Below are 18,501 nucleotides of genomic sequence, written 5' to 3' on the forward strand. Positions count from 1 at the left end.
AAATCCTGAAGTAGGATTTGGGAATTTGAGTTGTCTTCGTTGTTCCGTGGGAATAGTTTGTTAGCATCAAATAAAATTATGTTATATTCTGCAATAGCCTTGTTGATATTGTGTTGACGAATGTATTCTTTACAATTTCTGCTTGTTGGTTCGTCACAATTAGGACAGTTTTTGGGGGCTGAGTTGTTAACTCTATCACAAGTTTCATTTTCCTGGTGTACTTTTAAGCAGTCTTGACATGCTTCCTTGTTTTTGCATTGATTTTTGTGATGCCCATACTTATAACAGTTAACACACAATATTATAGGTCTGATGTATGGTAAAACTTTAGACTTGGTATTAAATAGTTCAATTTCTACAGGTAGATTCTTACCTGCAAATTGTAACAGAAAAGTGTTGCTGGGAACTATTCTCGTAACGCCATTCTCTGTAATTCGCCTGTTGAATCTAGTTGCATCCACAATTTTGATTGACTTTGAGCCTCTGGTACCAATTCCATAATGTATCAGGTCTTCCTCAGTGATAGTGTCTCCCACATTTCTTATTATACCACTGCAGTACAACATTAACTGGGGAATGTATGCATTATAGTTTTCCTTTGCCATAGGGTTACTTTTTATGAAGCTATTAGCACCAAAAGGTGTGTTGAAGGATATGCCCACTTTATTACGTCCTTTAGGTTGCACCTCTTTCAAATCTGCCACATTATTTTGAAATAGTAATTTAGCCAGATTCATGGGATGGATATTTCTTGTTTGGTCATTATGTTGAGCAATAACCAAAAAAGTAGAAAAGGGCGAGTTTTGTTTTTGTATCTAACTAAATTATTTTATTAGGAAAATGCCAATCAAGTGGCTAATTCAAGAAGTCTGCTGAAAGTCCGTGCAACCCACGACACCAACCATGCGAAACGTTATTTTTCGCGTAGAAAACGATTTTCTTTCCGCAAATTAAAAATTAGTACCAGACAAAATTATTTTTCACCTGTTTTTATTCTACTACGATCCCCGAAAGAGAAGAGAACCTAGCAATCTCTTTGAATCTTTATCTCAAAGAAAAATTTCATTTTTTGGTTTTTTTCTTCAGAATTTTGGATCCATATGGTTCTAATAATACAATTACAATTCCATACAATTAACGGCATCTAGTGGCTGTCCTCAACATATCCAACATAAGGTGCCAGATCGCGATGAAATTATTGATTTTTTTAATACAGCGCAATTCCGCCATCTACATCACGGTCTGCGAAGCTCAAAATCCACGCATCGGAAAACTGTGTTTTTACGAGAATACTACAAAAATGGTACTATGTGAATAGTGCTTTGACCTATATTTCACTTCAGAAATCAAAGTATTAGTTCTGTAGAATAGTGTCAGTTAGGTTATACCTAGAAATACTGTTTTATAATTGATAGGTAACTGTCAGTTTGCTATTATTTATTATTATTTAATGGGTGAACTAAAACTCCTGGCCTAATGAAAAGGACCAAATTTATTAAAAAGTCTCATCACGCCAACCAAACGGAATACTTTTAAATTATTCTTTCTTCTACTTTACTTTTAACCACAATTGTTACATTTACTTCTATGTTATAAAGAGGATGTCCTGAAATTACACCGACAACGTTCTAGGGCAGCTTCAACAAGAAAGTTTTTTTTAATAAACGTGGTTCCGGAAACGCTTTCTAACAGAGTTACAGGCCCCTAAAGGTGGGAGCCTGAAGATGGCTTAAAGCTCACCTCGTTTTGTTAGGAATAAAAAGGTTAGTGGATGGGTGAAGTTTGATTGACTTCCCTTGAACGGTTTCGGAGATACTGAGAGATATTGAGCCGCTAATTGTATTTTCATACCGCTAATTGTTATTAACGTTTTCTTGGAAAATCGGCATTTTTTAAACTAGAGCCGATTTTGACTGATTTTTGATTTTCATCAAAAACCACCTGATTTTTTTCCAATTACATAGCTATCATTCTAATCTAAATAACGCTTAGAATAAAATAGTGGCTTAATACTTTGTAAATTTGCTATACAAAAATCATAAAAATTGTTTATATTCAACCAGGTATGTAATAACGTTATTTCTTATGTGTAAACCAGGTGAAAAGATGAAAATTACCTGCTTTTACTTTCCACCCGGGTGGAAAGTACTCACTTTGCTCAAATGCCAAATAAACATGATGTACAGCGTTTGTGGGGTTTGTTAACTTATGTCAGTAAATTTGTTAATAATTTTTCAGTTAAGACAACCATATTACAACAACTGCTGAGAAAAAATATTGTTTTTGAATGGAGCACAGAACATCAGAAAGCCTTTGACGAAATTAAAAATATACTAACTAAACAACCAGTACTTCGGTTTTATGACGTTGAAAAAGAGACTATCGTCTCAGTGGATGCCTCAAAATCAAAAAAAACATTAAAATCAGGTTGTGGAGCAGTGCTCTTACAAGACAACTTACCCTATGCTTATGCTTCTATGGCATTCACTGACACTCAGTGTGGGTATGCACAAATCGAGAAGGAATTACTAGCGATAGTGGTAGGGATGGAAAATTGGATTTTTATCAGTTTGTTTTTGGAAGGAGAGTAACTGTGAAAACAGACCATCAGCCACCATAAATTTAAAACCACAAAACATAAATTTTGACTGTTTTAATAAGACATTAAATAGGAGAAAGCAGGATAGCGAAGATTACTACAACAGAAATGTAAAAAATCTATATCCATTAGATTTAAAATCTTAAAATAATGGTACAACTTAAGCCTAAAGGAATTTGGTCTCCAGGAATAGTAGTCGGTAAGCTTAGAGATAGATGTTACAGGGTAAAAATGGAGAATGGAAACATATTAGTTAGAAACAGAAAGTTTATTAAACCTTGCGGCAACATACATTTTTCGCAGAGTTTGGGTAATTCTTCATTTTTATGTGGTTAGGAAGGAAGGGATAAAGGATGTAACAATGAAAAAGATCAGCCTGTAAAATATTTTTAGAATTAGATGATAGTTCCGACACTGTTATTAGTGTATCAAGTGGAGATGAAAGAGAAAACATTTCGGTTGATAGTGGGTATTCAGATGTCTGTAGTGAGCTCGGTAGTGAGATAACCAATGAAGAAGTTTTTCAGCAATCGGAAACAATAACATCTTCAGGTAGGCTCGTAAGGCCTCCTCAGAGGTTAGATCTTTAAGAAGGGGGATGTTAGGGTAGTATAAGAGAGTGTTCAAATAGTATAAGTCAGTCAACATTGTATGTTGACACTTCGAATAGAGGTTAGAATGGTTCGAGCAGTGTTAGAGGGAACGAAAGGGAAACGTAACTTTAAGTAATATACTAAAGTTAATGAACAAATCTTTAATTACGATAACTACCAACCTACATAAGAATACACTTTACAGACTTATTTTTTATAGTTAAGAGACTGTGCTGACACCTCTGCAACAGCTCGCAGCTCTAGAAATGCCTGGAGTTTACTGTATTTGCTGATGTCGACGTTTGCTTCAGATATTATCGTGGCTTTGATCATGGAATATTGGCTCCATAGAGAAGATGCCTTGAGCTTCTTAGACTTCTGCAGGAAGTAAGCCAGGAGCACCTTTTCATCCGTAAAATTCTCTGCATTCTGTTCAACGCACCATTTTTGGTAAACAAGAAACTGTTTTTTGTAAGCCTCGCGAGATTTTTCTGGAAGAAGGCTAGCGATGGCCTCTTGGGCGGCCTCTTCAATGTTCATTTTCAAAAAATACGATTTTTCTGGACTCACTCATTTGTTTTCAAACACTTCCAGGGCACAATAAATTTTAAGTGAATCCACCATGCCAACAACAATCAATAACAACTATCAGTAATACGAGAGTACCGTTGTAACCACTGTTAGTTTTGTAATTTTTTTTATTTTTAATTTCTTGCATTCTAAAGTGAATAAAATAGTACACCTATAAACCTCGTGACTAAAGTGTCTTTTAATCCCTTAGCGAATTGTAGTGTGTGTATTATACTATTTTTTCTTAAATAAAATTATTTTTCGGCATTATTGTAGTTTTTGGCACAATAGCACTATTAAATTTAAAAAAATCATATCTTGGTAAGGAAGCATGTGCGGACCCATGTTCATAGGACATTTTGGACTCGAATTTACCTAAAGAACTCATAGTAAAATTTTGTCCCTTACCTCGCGGGACACCCTGTATTTACTAAGTAGTTTTATACCCACAATTGTTTACAGAATAAAGTATCTACCTTTTTTGCTATGAGAGGGAATCACTTAAGAGCAAAAAAAAACTTTTTGATCATAATTCTTACAACATTTTATTACAAACAACAAACAATAAATAATCATGCATTTTTAATTCAAGTATAAAGTAGACAAATGTATTATATTTATAGACATGCCAATTTATAGTTATTTCGTAATATCATCGATTTTAAAACCTAATATAAATTTTCTTTCTAAACCAAAATAAAATGGTAATAGTAATAAGTTATCAAACTTTTTATGTGGTGTAATAAGGAAGTAATATACAATATCTTACAATATATATAATACATTACAATATTCTCATCAATATCAACCTCTAGAACGCCATATTTTATCCAGTACAAAGACTATAAATTCCATAGCAAGGCCCATAACGTCCATAGAAACCTTAAAATATCCAACTAGCCAACCCCTATCCCTTACACTTCTATGGATGTTATGGGTTAAAGACTTTTGTTTTAAAAAATATACATCCACTTCAAAATACATAAAACCAAACTTATCATCAATGTAAAATCACTATAAATACAAATTCAAATTATTCTGTTTAAAAAGTATAATATAATGTAAGGTCATACCGCTCATACAACACATGAACCGTATTGACTTCCTCAAATCTAAACACCCAACCCCTATCCCTCACAGTACAATGAGCGTTATGTACTTATATAAATGGTATATAATTATAAGCATAAAGTATAAGTTCATATATACAATATACATAAAACTAATTTCTCAGTTCTTTACATTTGCAAAGTATTACAGCTACGGAATACTGACAATATTTTTTATATACCACATGTATTTTGCAAAAATAAGACGGTCAAAAATCAAATTTGCTAATGCAATGCTTTGCAAATATTAAGATCAATTTACGTTCCATTATGGTAATCTTAACAATAAAAATATACAAATAAAAATATACAAATTAACATAAAACAATAACATATTACATTAAACTACATTGTGATTTACAAAAAAAAGAGCTAGTGGCCTTAGTGATTTATTTATTACTATCCGACACACTGGACATCGCGCAGCTGCTTCATTAAAAACTCTTGAAGTGCAGCTCCCACAAAACGCGTGCCGACAATGCAACACGTACTGCACGATGTTTATCAAACAGACTTTGCATAACAGGAGAAAACTGGTCTCTTCCTGGTGTTGTGTTGTGGGACGATCAGGTTCCCATGCTTTACAAATATTGTCACGTTTAATTTATGAGCCCTTCTGGGTTCACCAATTAAACTGACTCGCGACGATAAACGTCGCGCCGGGATCTCAGTTTTAGGGATGGAATTAAACACTGAGTTTTCCTTGTATAACACTTAAATCTATTAAATACGGAATACACAAATGGATGCACAATACGGTTGTAAAATATACAAAAAGGTTGACAATTAACAATTGTACTTACATAATCATAGCTAAGGGCTTAGCTTTTCCGGGCAATGGCTTGGTCACTTTGCGTTTAAACAATTTTGGAGAACTGACTAATTAACTTAATCTTTTCCCGAGGAGAGTCGACATTACGACTTCTCGGGTCAGCTGGTCACACTACCGTTGATCGGTTCACACTTATCCAACACTGCTAAAATCGGCGTATTTTATACCCGATTGATCGGCTGACGCAGTTTGTTATTGTCGCTTGTTTTTCATATTTCTGCAAAGCAGGTGGTGGTGATTCATCACCGATACGGTGCACTCGGTGCATGACACATTCGGTTGCATCGTGATGCGACCTTGCCTCGTGCGCTTAACATTTCGCAATCCTCGATGTTTTTTAAGTTAATCAGTCCATCTTTTCAATCAATGGATTTTCCATTCGTGACAATATTATTGTTTACTCTACAATTATAATATATACATTTCAAGTTATACTTACGGTTTTCTTCAATATTAAAAAAAAAGGGTTCATTTTCGCTCCCGTCTTCGTCCAAACCTTGGCCTTGTCCTGGTACCTCTGGAGATGGTGGAGTACGGGGAGGGAGAGGAGGACTTGGGAGGTTCCAAATAGGAAAGTTAAATTCGGGTGACGGCAAGGGGGGTGGAAAGAAAGAAGAATGTGAATGAGGTGGATTGGGAAGATTAAGAGGGAGGGTTGGACGGCCTGGATTGGAAATGTTAAAATCAGGAAGAGGAGAGGGTGAACGCGGTGGACTGGGGAGATTAAGAGGGAGGGTTGGACGAACTGGATTGGAAATATTAAAGTCAGGAAGAGGAGAGGGTGAACGAGATGGAAGTGGTGGTAAAGGAGGGTTTGGGATGTGTTGTTGGGGAACAGAGGAGGATCAAAAAGATTTGGGAAGTTTATGGGAAATTCTTCTTCTTCTTCAGGTGGTACGTCTTGGTTCCATTCTTGTAGTTGGACATCGAAGTTCTCCATGAAATGAACAGCTTGCCTACAAGAACAAAAAGGGATTAAAGTTATCGTTGGAAACAGGAACAGGAAGATCAGCACACAACAAACCTGAAGAAGTCTTGTAAATTAAATCTACCATCGGCCAACTTGTCCCATGCCTGTGTCAATCGCCTGTCAAATACCTCGTTTCGCTTAGCTACCCGAAAGACTCTTCCCTGCTGTTCCAGTTGTTGCAGTTCCAGTATCGCAATATTTTGAATGTCGATAAGCGTTTCTAAAATAAAATTAAGATTTGGAAAAAGTGCTAGCAGAGGTTCTAAAGACTAATGATAAATTTACAGAATAATTGTAGTAAGTAAGCACAGACGGTCAAATTTGTTAGGTAAGTGGGTAAATTTAAATTTTCACTTAGCAATTTGACATACCGATGGCTTAACCAGAGGAAACACAAACCCACATCAATATTTATCTCCGCGGTTCTACAATCAGGGCATCTCTATTCCAGAGATACCGTAAAAAACAGCAAAAATTCTACCATGATAATTAATATTAGCTTCAAGTAAATTTTAAGTACATGCCCACCTTTCGTTCAGTTTCAACTTAAAACCAAACCAATAAATATAGCATATTTTTTGGAACCCTGCTTAAAAAAATAATTAAAACCAAAATGCTCTTACCCATCAAATCCCAAATACCCGGATGTCTAACTAGTCTTCCATTCAGTCTTCTGTGGTAGGCTTCCATGACATTATTGGTTCTGTGGCGCTCCCGAAACACGCTGAAATGGTGTGGTGTAACTCGGTCCATCCATTGCCGTCTTATATAATTTCGTAGATCTTGAAAAGCCTCACGCAGTTGTTCATCCTAAAAATAATAGAAATAGAGTCTTCTTGAATAAAAAAGTACAATTTTTTATGCATACCTGTAAAAATTCAAAAGCTTCTTCCATCCTGTCCGCAGGAAAAAGCGCTAAGGCGTAGTATTTTCGAAGTAAAGCCTTTCCGTGGGGATTTTCTTCGACGGCTCTCATTACTCCTAAGGTCCTCGCTTTCCGCATCACAGCCTGTTTAAGAAATAACCTCATCTGATTTTTGATAGTCAAATGATTGCATACAGTGCGTTTTTTTTAACACGCAACATAGGATTTTACGTGTTAAATTTTTAAGCACATGTCAGACCATGTTATTTTAGAACTACAAGTATAAAACTTGACGGGTGGCTGTTTCGTACCCTGAAGCTTTAGCAAGTTTACCAATTGGGCCTAAAAAGTGATTATAAACTTGCAAAAAATCACCTTTTTTCGAAAAGATTTTATCTTTCCATACTCCCTGTATGTATGATAGGTGCTTGTTGTTTTTGATACTGGCACGGCAGGTAGCAGGTAAAATTTGGCGTAGAAAGTAAAACAGGGTGATCATTAACTTTATATCAAGAAAGTTAAGAACAAAAGAAGTATTTTTATAAGTGAATTGTTCAAAGTGACCTCCGTTTGAAGCCAAACAGTATTCCAAACAATCATAAAATGCCCTTTTGACGTTCAAAAGATGTCGGGCCATGATGCAGTCAAAATATGTCACTCTACCTGCTACCTGCCCTGTCGATATCAAAAACAAAAAAGAACAATGCATACAGGGAGTATAAAACGATAAAATCTTTTCGACAAAAAAATGATTTTTTGCCAGTTTTTAATCACTTTTTAGACCAAATTGGTAAACTTACTTAAGCTTCAGGGTACTAAAGACACACCCGTCAAGTTTTAGACCTGCAGTTCCAAAATAACATGGTCTAACATGGGCTTAAAAATTTAACACGTAAAATCCTATGTTGCGCGTTAAAAAAAACGCACTGTATTTAGATTATCTACTTATACAGGGTGATTCACGGTGATGGCATATTAGAAGTATCTAGAGAACAACAGCTCAATATTTTTGCGGCAACACTGCAAAGTCCAAAATATTTTAGATAGAGAGTTTGGACCCAACCTAGGCTAGACTTCAAATTTCAACGAAAATATAGGTATTTAGTCGTTCTCTAGATACTTCTAATATATCTACCATCAGCGTGAATCACCCTGTATATTTCACATGTAGGAAATATTACATTAATGTGTTCTATGAATAGAATTAAAAATTAAATATGGATGATTATTGTTTTAAGGACAAAATAAGCCAAATCATATTTTAAAAAGAAAAAAATGCAAAACCCTTTATAATCCAAAGCAAAATATCATTTTTTTACACCAACTAACCTGACAATAATGGAAGAAGCACCCTCTTAATGACGCTTGTGGATAGTTTTCTCGCAGGGATTCTACAAGCGCAGCTTCATAATCTGTTATGATTGTTCTGTTGAGGAGAGAGGGAAATGCCTGGCGAATATACAAAAAAACTGCGTCGTATAATGCTTTGGTCCTCCTTTCCATGAAAATGTGTATGACAGGAAATGCCTATTTTAAAGAAAATAATAGTATATTATTTTGTATAGCATCTGAGATTCCACACTTTTAAAAAGCACTTCATATTAGCAAAAGTATAAAGGGTGACAGCTGCATAAAATGATTATTGGGGGAGTTAAAAAATTAGGAAATACATTTTTGGAAACACTTACATGGTCCATACATGTTGCAAAAATGGTGAATATTTGAGCAAAAGCAGGTTGTCGTGGTACTGCTTTAAACGTCCCGTCCATGAAGTTGTACATAGAGTCGCCGAAGTTGCGAATGAAATCTTCATTTGCAAAAACGACAGCCCTATGAGCACCAGCCGCAGTTGTCCCTGAAAAGAAAGGGCCATTAGTACAGCTGTCATATCTAGGCCACTCACCTGTCTGCAGTATTTCAGCCAGCTCTGGTAATGTTGTGGGCACATTTGGAGTTGTTGCTTGCTTCCACCGCCACATGGATGACCTTACAGAATTGTAAGGTACATGTAAAGCACCTTCTGGGTGTCTGAAATAATTGAGTTGGGACATGAACAATAATATTGTTGCTATTATTGAGCTCAAATGTTGATCTTTTTGTTGATCCATTTGAAAAAAAACAGAACTGAATTTCGCTTTTCTATAAATATCAAATAATTTATGTATTTTTTGCTTCCAAACCTCAAGGAAAAATTATCCTTTTGTGAGCAGGAGTTTACTTTAGCAGTGTGTCTAGGATAAGGAGGGCTCCTATGGAGATCTTGAAAAAGGTTAGAGATACAGATTTGGTTAAATGGGAGGACAGTTTCCTAATCATGGCCTTAATAAAATGACATTTAGAAAACATTTTTTAAATGACACTCAAGTAACATCAACTATAGCTCAATTAGCTTATCTGTAGATTTTACCTGTTACCTGCATTCTAACTACATACAGTGCCATCATTTCAAAACTTCCCACCCCCACCAAGTTTTTCAGCAAAGAAAATTAGTTTTTACCAAAAAGGCCTCAATTTAGATATCGAGGGGGATAGTTAAAGTCAGTGTGCATTTTATTTTTAGGATTTGTCCCCTTGCCCCCACTTGAAATTTTTAAATGGCACTTCTATAGCTTGTAGCACATTATTTTAAAGGTCTTCATAATCCCGATTCATGACTTTTTAACAAATTTGAAAATCAAAATTAAAAAAACTAACAAAACTTTGTTGATTTTGTGTTTTAGTAAAAATTGTATCGGGTTTTTAAGACCTTTAAAATAATGTGCTACAAGCTAGGGATGCCATTTAAAAATTTTAAGTGAGGGCACCTAAGGGCAAGGGGACGAAATCTAAAATACAAAGCCCACTATAGTTTTAAACTTCCCCCTCGATATCTAAGTTGACATATTGTTTGGTCACAACTAATTTTGTTTGCTGAAAAAAGTAGTGAGGGTGGGAAGTTTTGAAATGATGGCACTGTATATAGGTAAACAAAGTTTGTCACAAGACAAAATAAAAATTTTCTAATAGCCAATATTTCGAAAAACTATTTAAAAACCAAATTTTTTTCTAGAAAATATTAGCAGAATTTTGAGAACATTCCGAAAATGTTTCAATATACCCAGTGATCCATTAGAAAAAAGAAATTATTAGCTGTAGCCCTTTTATTTTGAGGTTAGGAATATTTTTGGATTCAACTTTTTAAATTACCTCAAATGGCTACTTAAGTATTTTCAATTACAAATAGTGAAGCCCAAAAAAGGAGTAGTAGGCAAACTTAAATACTATGTCTAAAAAATAACTCTAGTTTGCTATGTACCTAAACTATATTCCAAAAATAAAGCATTCAATAAGGATTTTAAATTTATAAAAAAAAGATTACTGACGCAATACAGAAAAAAGTTTGAAGAAGTAAAACTTAAAAAAACAAAACTTTAAAGAACACCCTGTATTTCTTTAATGAAGCATTTTTGAAATTTGGTTTATATAGCAAACTATAGTTATTTTTAGACGTAGAATACGCGATTTAAGCTTGCATATTAAAACGTGAATAAACACCCTGAATACAGACTTTGCTATTTTCTTAATAGATATAGAATTATCTTACCTTGTAGCTACACGGTCGTAAATAAATTTGAGAGTGCCTCGCTGGGTGACAGAAGCTTCCCGTAGCTGTGCCCTGAATGCTTCAGCTTCTTGGTACCTTGCCTCCCTCGGATGATTGTGGTGTGCATTCATAACCGTCACCTCACCATTTGACACTTTTCCAGAAGCCCTGCACCCCAACCTTCTGTCCTTCGTGCAAACAAGATACCTATAAATAGACAATAATAAGACTCAATAAGATATAGTGATATGGTCAGCCGTCCAGGAGCTAAGTGTTATGATATGGCGAGTTGTTTTATGCAAATAAATACATTTTTACCTGGTGGTAACTGTTCTGCGACGAGTTTTGTAGGAAAATCCGTCGTGGAATACTACTCCCTCATCCATGATGAGTGTCCTGATGTTCGCTGCTATATACCTATTTAAAAAAATCAAAACACTAAAACAACAACAGGATTAGTAAACAGTAATATCGCTTTGGAAATCTATTTAGGAATATCGCTCGAATGGTAAATGTAGGATCAAATTGCAATCACAAAATGAAAAGTCGCATGTAAAATTTCTGACTCAATCGTTAAACGCTCAAGACCAGAAAGAAAGAATGTATCAAAAACGCCCAATTTATATGAAAATTTTTAACGGTTTTCTAAGAAATGGTTTCATTTTGTAATGTTCTCTTATAGAAGAGTGCATTTTATTTCCATAACAATGTTAAGATAAGAAAAGGATGAACAGAACACTGCACAAAGAAAAACAAAGGTTTTGGGGATGGCGAGTGGTAGATTTGTATTTACCGGTGGATGTGTTGATTGACAGTTGACAAATTAAATTTCATAGGAATATAGAAAGCGGGAGCTTCAAAATGAAATGGAAGAAATTAGAAAATTTTAGTTTTTAAATTACGACACTTACAATTATTGACACAAATGTCCTTTACATGATTTGCAGTAGCTCCATAAACTTGAAAATACCAAAATACTCAAGGTATAAACAAAAAACATTGATCATAGAAGTTTTTGATCATTTTTACTAAGTGCCATGGCAAATAGCAAAACAATTCAAGATTAATTATTGCTATTTATCTATAGGTATTTACTATTTGCCCATACCTGCCATTATTTAAATTATTTAACAATAACTTAATGCATGCCTAGTTTAGATTTAGGTAAGTAAGTATAGATGTTATTTGACAAGGCAAGTCATATTACGACCTGAAATTCAAGAGAGTATCATTTTGTTATTTGCCAAAGCATTTACACTTTGTGTAGCTCTAAATTAAAAATTATAACCCAAAAGGATTAAACTGTATTTAAGAGAGTTCCTGATTTGCTAACTCGTTAGAAATTATGATATAGGTATTCTACATGTTTTGTATAGAAATCAATTGACAATACAAATTTGCAGTATTGTAATTTTTTTGTTTTGTTAAATTATCAATGTAGAGCTGGACAAAATAATATTACGTGAATCTAAACTAGGCATTTATTGTCTTTGGCATATAAAGGCAAGTATAGTAAATGCCTAACATTGAACCCATCAAGAAAACATATCAATTTGATGGGATACCACACCTTAGCATTCTAGTCCAAATTGGCTATTACAAATAAAATTATTACAACTTAAAATTATCTTAAAAAACATTTTTCTTTTATTATTTTTTTTTAGTTTATAAATTTTGTTATTTATTTTTTATTTAAAAATTGCAATACTTACCTATACCCACCCACTATTGGCTATTTGCATCTACTTATCTGGCACTATAGCTCTTATTGGACAGTCAATTTTTTTGGCATTCTCTTAAAAGTACAGTAAAAGTACGTAGCTATAGGTATAATAAGAAGTAAGTAACTACAAATACAGGAGTATACCATTATAATGAGTACTTATAAAGTACCTGAGATTCACTTCACTATACCCTATTAAAATGTCCATTGCCTAATAAGTCTCAATCTGTACATAGATCAAACGGATAATTTCTTTTTGAATTGCTTTCTTTTACCTCCAATATAATATGTTCACTGTGATCTACAGTGGAATGACTTTAGTTTCAGACCATTTTTCAATCAATTTCTGGCCATTAACTAGCGCTACAATTATATTTTTTAAAAATATATGAAAAAACTTTATCTGTAAAAAAAACTAAGGTACATAAATATTTTTTCATCCAAGATCTCATCATTATAGCAGCATAACTATGCTCATTTTAATTGAATTATATAGCTCATAACTCACTAGTGACTTATAATTCATAACTCACTGCCACCATAAGCTGAATTGATTTTGATTCATAACTCACTGCCACTATAAGCTGAACAAAAACGCTAAAAATATCAAAAAAAAATGCGTTTTTAACGAAGTTGTGGAGGTGTCGGATAATAGTTATTTACATTACTAGTGTGGTATGAGCATTTTTATAGTCACGAGTGGGAAGGATTGCCACGACGAGATCGCAGATCGAGTTGTGGTGATCACACGAGTCCATAAATTTGCCATACCACACGAGTAATGTACAATATTTTATCTACGATTAACACAAAAATTAGCAATTTTTTAACTATAACTTGCTTTAGGGTGCTTAACCGCACTAGTGCGATAAAATCAATTATTATCGCACTAGTGTAGTAAAATCGATCATTATGTAACTCAAAGGAAGCTATGTAATGGATCATTACCGTGCTAGTAGTAGATAAAATTATGTATGATCCGGCTTGTGTTATGGCAAATAAGTCACTCCAGAAAAATAAAAAGTCGATTAAATTAGAAAAAAGTTGCGCAATTAGGGGGCCATATAGGATTCGCTATTAAAAGGGCTATCTAATACTGTATGTACTTTTTTTCAGTCCATATGAAATACAAAAATTGATGATGGTTTGAAAGAAACGAAACGTTGTAATAAATTTCCATAGACACCTTCTTGTAGACCTCAAAAAGGTGCCATGAGAAAGATTTTGTTGTTTTTTGATATGATTTGAAATAACTTCGAAAATTGGCAAAATCACTTCTTTCTAAATATCTCAAAAATGAAAAGAAATACTTGATTTTCGAAAGTGCTATGTATATGGCCCCCTGATTGCGCAACTTTTTTCTAATTTAACCGACGGTTTCGGAGATCCCCATGCAATGCATCGATATCTTGGTCACCCTGTATATCATAATGGTTGGATGCAAAATGCTACTTGGTCACCGTCACCCACTTAGATATTTGGTGTGTAAATCTGCAATTCAACATTAATGGCGTTTTCAATTGGCAAGTTTAGTGCAAAATCTCATGTATCTGTATCCTGCTCTATCTAACGTCATTGAAATAGTATGGCAATGCATGAGTTTTGCACTAAACATGCCAATCGAAAACGCCATAAGATGACTAGTGTAATGCCCCAGCAAGAGATGTCATAAAAAATGTGACTTGAAAATTTTTTAACAATACTTGTTTGTTATCTGCTTATATCAAATATACACATAATGATTATAAAATATACAGGGTGTCCGGAAAATACGTGTACAACGTTTGACGACAGACTCCTGACGTCAAAATATGTCGATCTAAGCCGACTTAGTTATATCCAAAATTGTCTCGTTTAGCCGGTAGAGGGCGTCAAAAATTTGTAAAAATATTGGTTTTTTACTAAATTACGTGAAAACCTGCTAATGGATTTTAATGAATTTTAGTATGTAGACTAATACTATAAAATGACGTTTTCTAGTAGTATAGTCACCGGCTGTAAATAAGTGGAAGTGTTATAAAAGTGATATAATACGTCAACATTTCTCCTCATTTTTTATATGAACGGCGTTATGACAACCCAGATATTTTTGTCGAGTGACCGGAAGTATTTTGAAGCTATTTTACCTCTTTAATATTTCCCGGTGGATGAGCTGTTTCGCCAGAAAAAAAAAATTTACAATTACCTGCATACATCAAAGTAGGTATAATAAAGTTGAAATTATTTATTGTAAGAAACTAAGTAAACCAAAAACATTACTTAAGCAAATGTGTAAAATGACCGCCATCTTGCTGAATACACTTATCAATACTCTTTAAGAAATGAAATTGTACCCAATATTTTTACAAATTTTTGACGCCCTCTACCGGCTAAACGAGACAATTTTGGATAGATCGACATATTTTGACGTCAGGAGTCTGTCGTCAAACGTTGTACACGTATTTTCCGGACACCCTGTATACTTTTATTCATTCAAAAAACGTATTATTACTACACTCATATGTACATATTATGTGTTATATTATTATATTTCTACAAACTACCATAAAATAAATAACAAAACGTAATGAATAGTTTGGGCAAAGTTGGCAGATTTATCCAGCATAAGAACCTTATTTTGTTTGTTTATTTTAAAATCCCTAAGAAAAAGCAGCATTTTATCATAAACAAATATGAATGTTTTACATAGATTTGCGGCTTTGTTTGAAGATAGGCATTAATCTATTGCAAATAAAGTGAAACTAATGACTATTTTCTTGACATAGGTTAAGTTGGTTTTAGGGACTGATTTAATTATTTGAGATTTAAATGTGACACACCAGATGAAAAATTGAAGTCAAAACACAACTTGGCCTAAACTGTCCTTATATAGGCTCCATGTAGCATGTGTTGGAAAAAACAGGCATACTACAAACCTAAAAACCTATTTTACTCTTTAAATTCAACCATCCCACACCCTAAATAATGACATAGCTGCTACCTTCCAGCACCAGGACAGTAATATAACAGAACATAAATTAGCATCTTAGACAGACTTTACTCAACTCCATAGTCCTGATCATAAACTTAATTTTTGTCCATATCAACCCATAGTAAACAAGTAACCTGGACTACTTTAATTACAAGTGTTGTTATTGACAAAAATTAAGTTTATGATTAGGACTGTGAAGTTGGGTAAACCCAGAACCCGGGTATAATTAATATCTGATGTGTAAATATTATTATCAATATTTATACTGTAAACCCTATTTTGCAATAAAGTTCAGAGTAAAAATATCTAAATCATACATATATTAATATGGTAATTACTGAGGTAGTTACTAATTACCTACTGATGTTAATAATGTAACTGTAACTGGCATGACAGTATAAACTACATATAACACATAATAAATTAAATGAAATGATCCAAAATTGCCCAAAAGCTAAAACCACAATACATTACATACCAATAATGAACTACAAATAAATACTAATCTGACCCACAGTGCTATTACAGAAAATAGTTAATATGCAAATCCAGACTCCAGACTGTTTTTTATTACTGAAATTGAGCATCAAATATTTCTCATTCCCTTTTTCCAAGATCAGACCCAGAGTAAAACCAGTCCTCCAGTTCACTCACTACCCTATAATAAAATTAATTATTTACATCATATACACTAACTACATTTTACTTTACCTAGGTATAGGGTTTCAAGATTTAAGGCCACTGAAACATCACAAAAAGTCAGATATGGACACATTTTTTACACAAATAAATTTAAGGATTAAACAAATAACAGTAATAACAAAACAACCAAATAGAGAGTTTGTATTGTTTGTAGGTAAGGCGTGGTGTTGTAGTTCTGTACATAATATATATGCAATTATGCATCATATGTCATATGTCATATGTCATATGTCATATGCATATTGCTGTCATGCTGTCATATGTCTCACCTCCACCCTCCACCTCTCACCATTCTTATGGCGTTTTCGATTGGCAAGTTTAGTGCAAAACTAATGTATCCTGCTCTATTAAAATGAAAAATTAATTGAAACAGTAAACACCAGCTTTGCACTAAACATGCGAATCAAAAACGCCATTATCATTATACTAATAAAATATAAAATAATCCCTATTTGCAACGTCGTACTTAAGCCTAGCTTAAATGAAGTTTGGTTCAGATTGTGACAATACAGGTGATTAATAGTACAGTACCCCTCGGTCCTCAGTAACATTTGAGGACTTACCGCCATTTGCACCGTAGTAAATTAAGCCAAGCTTAAATTAAGCGTGCTACAGACTGTGACTTTTTTTACCTATTTTGTCATATTCTAAACCACGCTTAACCTGGCTTAAAGTACGACGGTGCAAATGGGGTTCGGCGACGGTTCCACTGTGAGAAAATGTACTATTCTTTAGTCTTTACCTTAAATACATTTGTTGTTACATCATCATATTTTTTATATTTTTCCTACATATACCTATATGCCATTTACCTAACCTAACCTAACCTAACCTAACCTAACCTTTTTTTTTTTTTATAGAGGTTTAGAGAATGCTTATCTATGCAGACCTAGGGCATTGATGTTCGGATGTTCTAGCGCCCTAGGTACTAGGGCGCTAGAACTAGGGGCTACTAGGCCGACCAACTAAACTCCTTCCCTCTCTTCACCCTTTATCCACTCCGGAAACTGCCTCCCAGCATTACTTCAGGTGGAGGGTGGAAACCAACTTCTTTGTTGTTTCTTACGGGTTTATCCGCTTTTCATAGTCTGCCTTTTCCTTCATTATAGATGATATCATTTGAGCAGCTATATTCCATCCTTCTTCTGATTCCATCATTACGTCCCGAATATTAGGCTCCGTTATTGTCTGTCCCAATTTTTCGGCCGCCAGTTTTCGTTTATCCGAAAAGTTTCTGCAGTGGAAAATGGTATAGTCAAAATTTTACCCTTTGAGAATGACGTCAAGCAGGTGAAAAAACACGCATGTCTGGAATTAGATCACAAATTTTAACCTACAAATGCTTTGAAAAATGAGTGATCATGAGAGTTTCAGTTGACATCTGGAAACTGTATCTTTTCGTACTCCAAAAAAAGCAGCACATTTAGAATTAGCATTTGGGCCTTCTCATTGTAGCGCAGCATTTTTATACCTTTGATATTCGTTTAAATCAAAGTGACAGTAAATGTCAACGTTTTTAATTTGACAGGACGACAAAATTAACAACGTGCCTTTTTTGCTAAAATTGTTTATTTCATATGTTTGATATGCGATAAACAAAGATGTAAAAAGATGACGTCATTCTCAAAAGGTAAAAATCCAACTATATGTGACACATCGTCAGGTAACTCGCAAAACCAGCAGGTGGGATTTTCTTTTTTCCTAATTTTATGAAGGTAGGTCCCAAAAGTGCCGTGCCCTGTCATCGCTTGCGTGAGGAAATAGTTTGTCTCTCCCCATTTACGATTTATCCACTTGTCAACATCCTTGACAAAGGTTTTAGCCCATCCTTGGTACGAGTTCCACCTCGTCTGCCACTCCTGCGTCAGCTCCTTTCTGTGTTTTGTTTAACTAAACCTAACCTAACCTAACCTAAGCTAACCTAACCTAACCTAACCTAAACTAACCTAACCTAACGTAGATAGAAGTTAAATAAAACAATAAG

At 34.2% G+C, this 18,501-nt stretch overlaps 2 protein-coding genes and 1 long non-coding RNA gene across 4 annotated transcripts in view; 1 reads left to right on the plus strand and 2 right to left on the minus strand.

The window, feature by feature from the left end:
* LOC145725770 (kelch-like protein 17) overlaps positions 1 to 6,136 on the minus strand; it is an 18,287-nt gene extending 12,151 nt beyond the window's left edge. For both annotated transcript variants that reach the window (XR_014177393.1, XM_081974610.1), the window contains exon 1: positions 5,675 to 6,136. The gene's annotated coding sequence lies outside the window, so the exon portion shown is untranslated. The remainder of the gene's footprint in view (positions 1 to 5,674) is intronic.
* On the plus strand, positions 1,406 to 5,843 carry LOC145725771 (uncharacterized). Its single transcript, XR_014177394.1, has 3 exons — positions 1,406 to 1,763; positions 2,239 to 3,151; positions 3,413 to 5,843. It is a non-coding gene; the product is annotated as an uncharacterized LOC145725771 (long non-coding RNA).
* On the minus strand, positions 5,309 to 16,714 carry LOC145725769 (uncharacterized). Its single transcript, XM_081974609.1, has 10 exons — positions 16,527 to 16,714; positions 11,440 to 16,473; positions 11,122 to 11,328; positions 9,227 to 9,566; positions 8,868 to 9,065; positions 7,542 to 7,682; positions 7,297 to 7,483; positions 6,728 to 6,893; positions 6,143 to 6,659; positions 5,309 to 5,450 (listed from the first exon to the last, which is right to left on the minus strand). The coding sequence occupies exons 2-10, from the start codon at positions 11,505 to 11,507 to the stop codon at positions 5,376 to 5,378; spliced, it is 1,899 nt and encodes a 632-aa protein (XP_081830735.1). The 5' UTR covers positions 11,508 to 16,473; positions 16,527 to 16,714; the 3' UTR covers positions 5,309 to 5,375.
* Between the last annotated feature and the right edge of the window lie 1,787 nt (positions 16,715 to 18,501).

The sequence above is a fragment of the Ips typographus genome, linkage group LG3 (genome assembly GCF_016097725.1).
Source record: "Ips typographus isolate SLU linkage group LG3, UJ_Ityp_2.0, whole genome shotgun sequence".
In the NCBI taxonomy this organism is placed as follows: domain Eukaryota; kingdom Metazoa; phylum Arthropoda; class Insecta; order Coleoptera; family Curculionidae; genus Ips; species Ips typographus.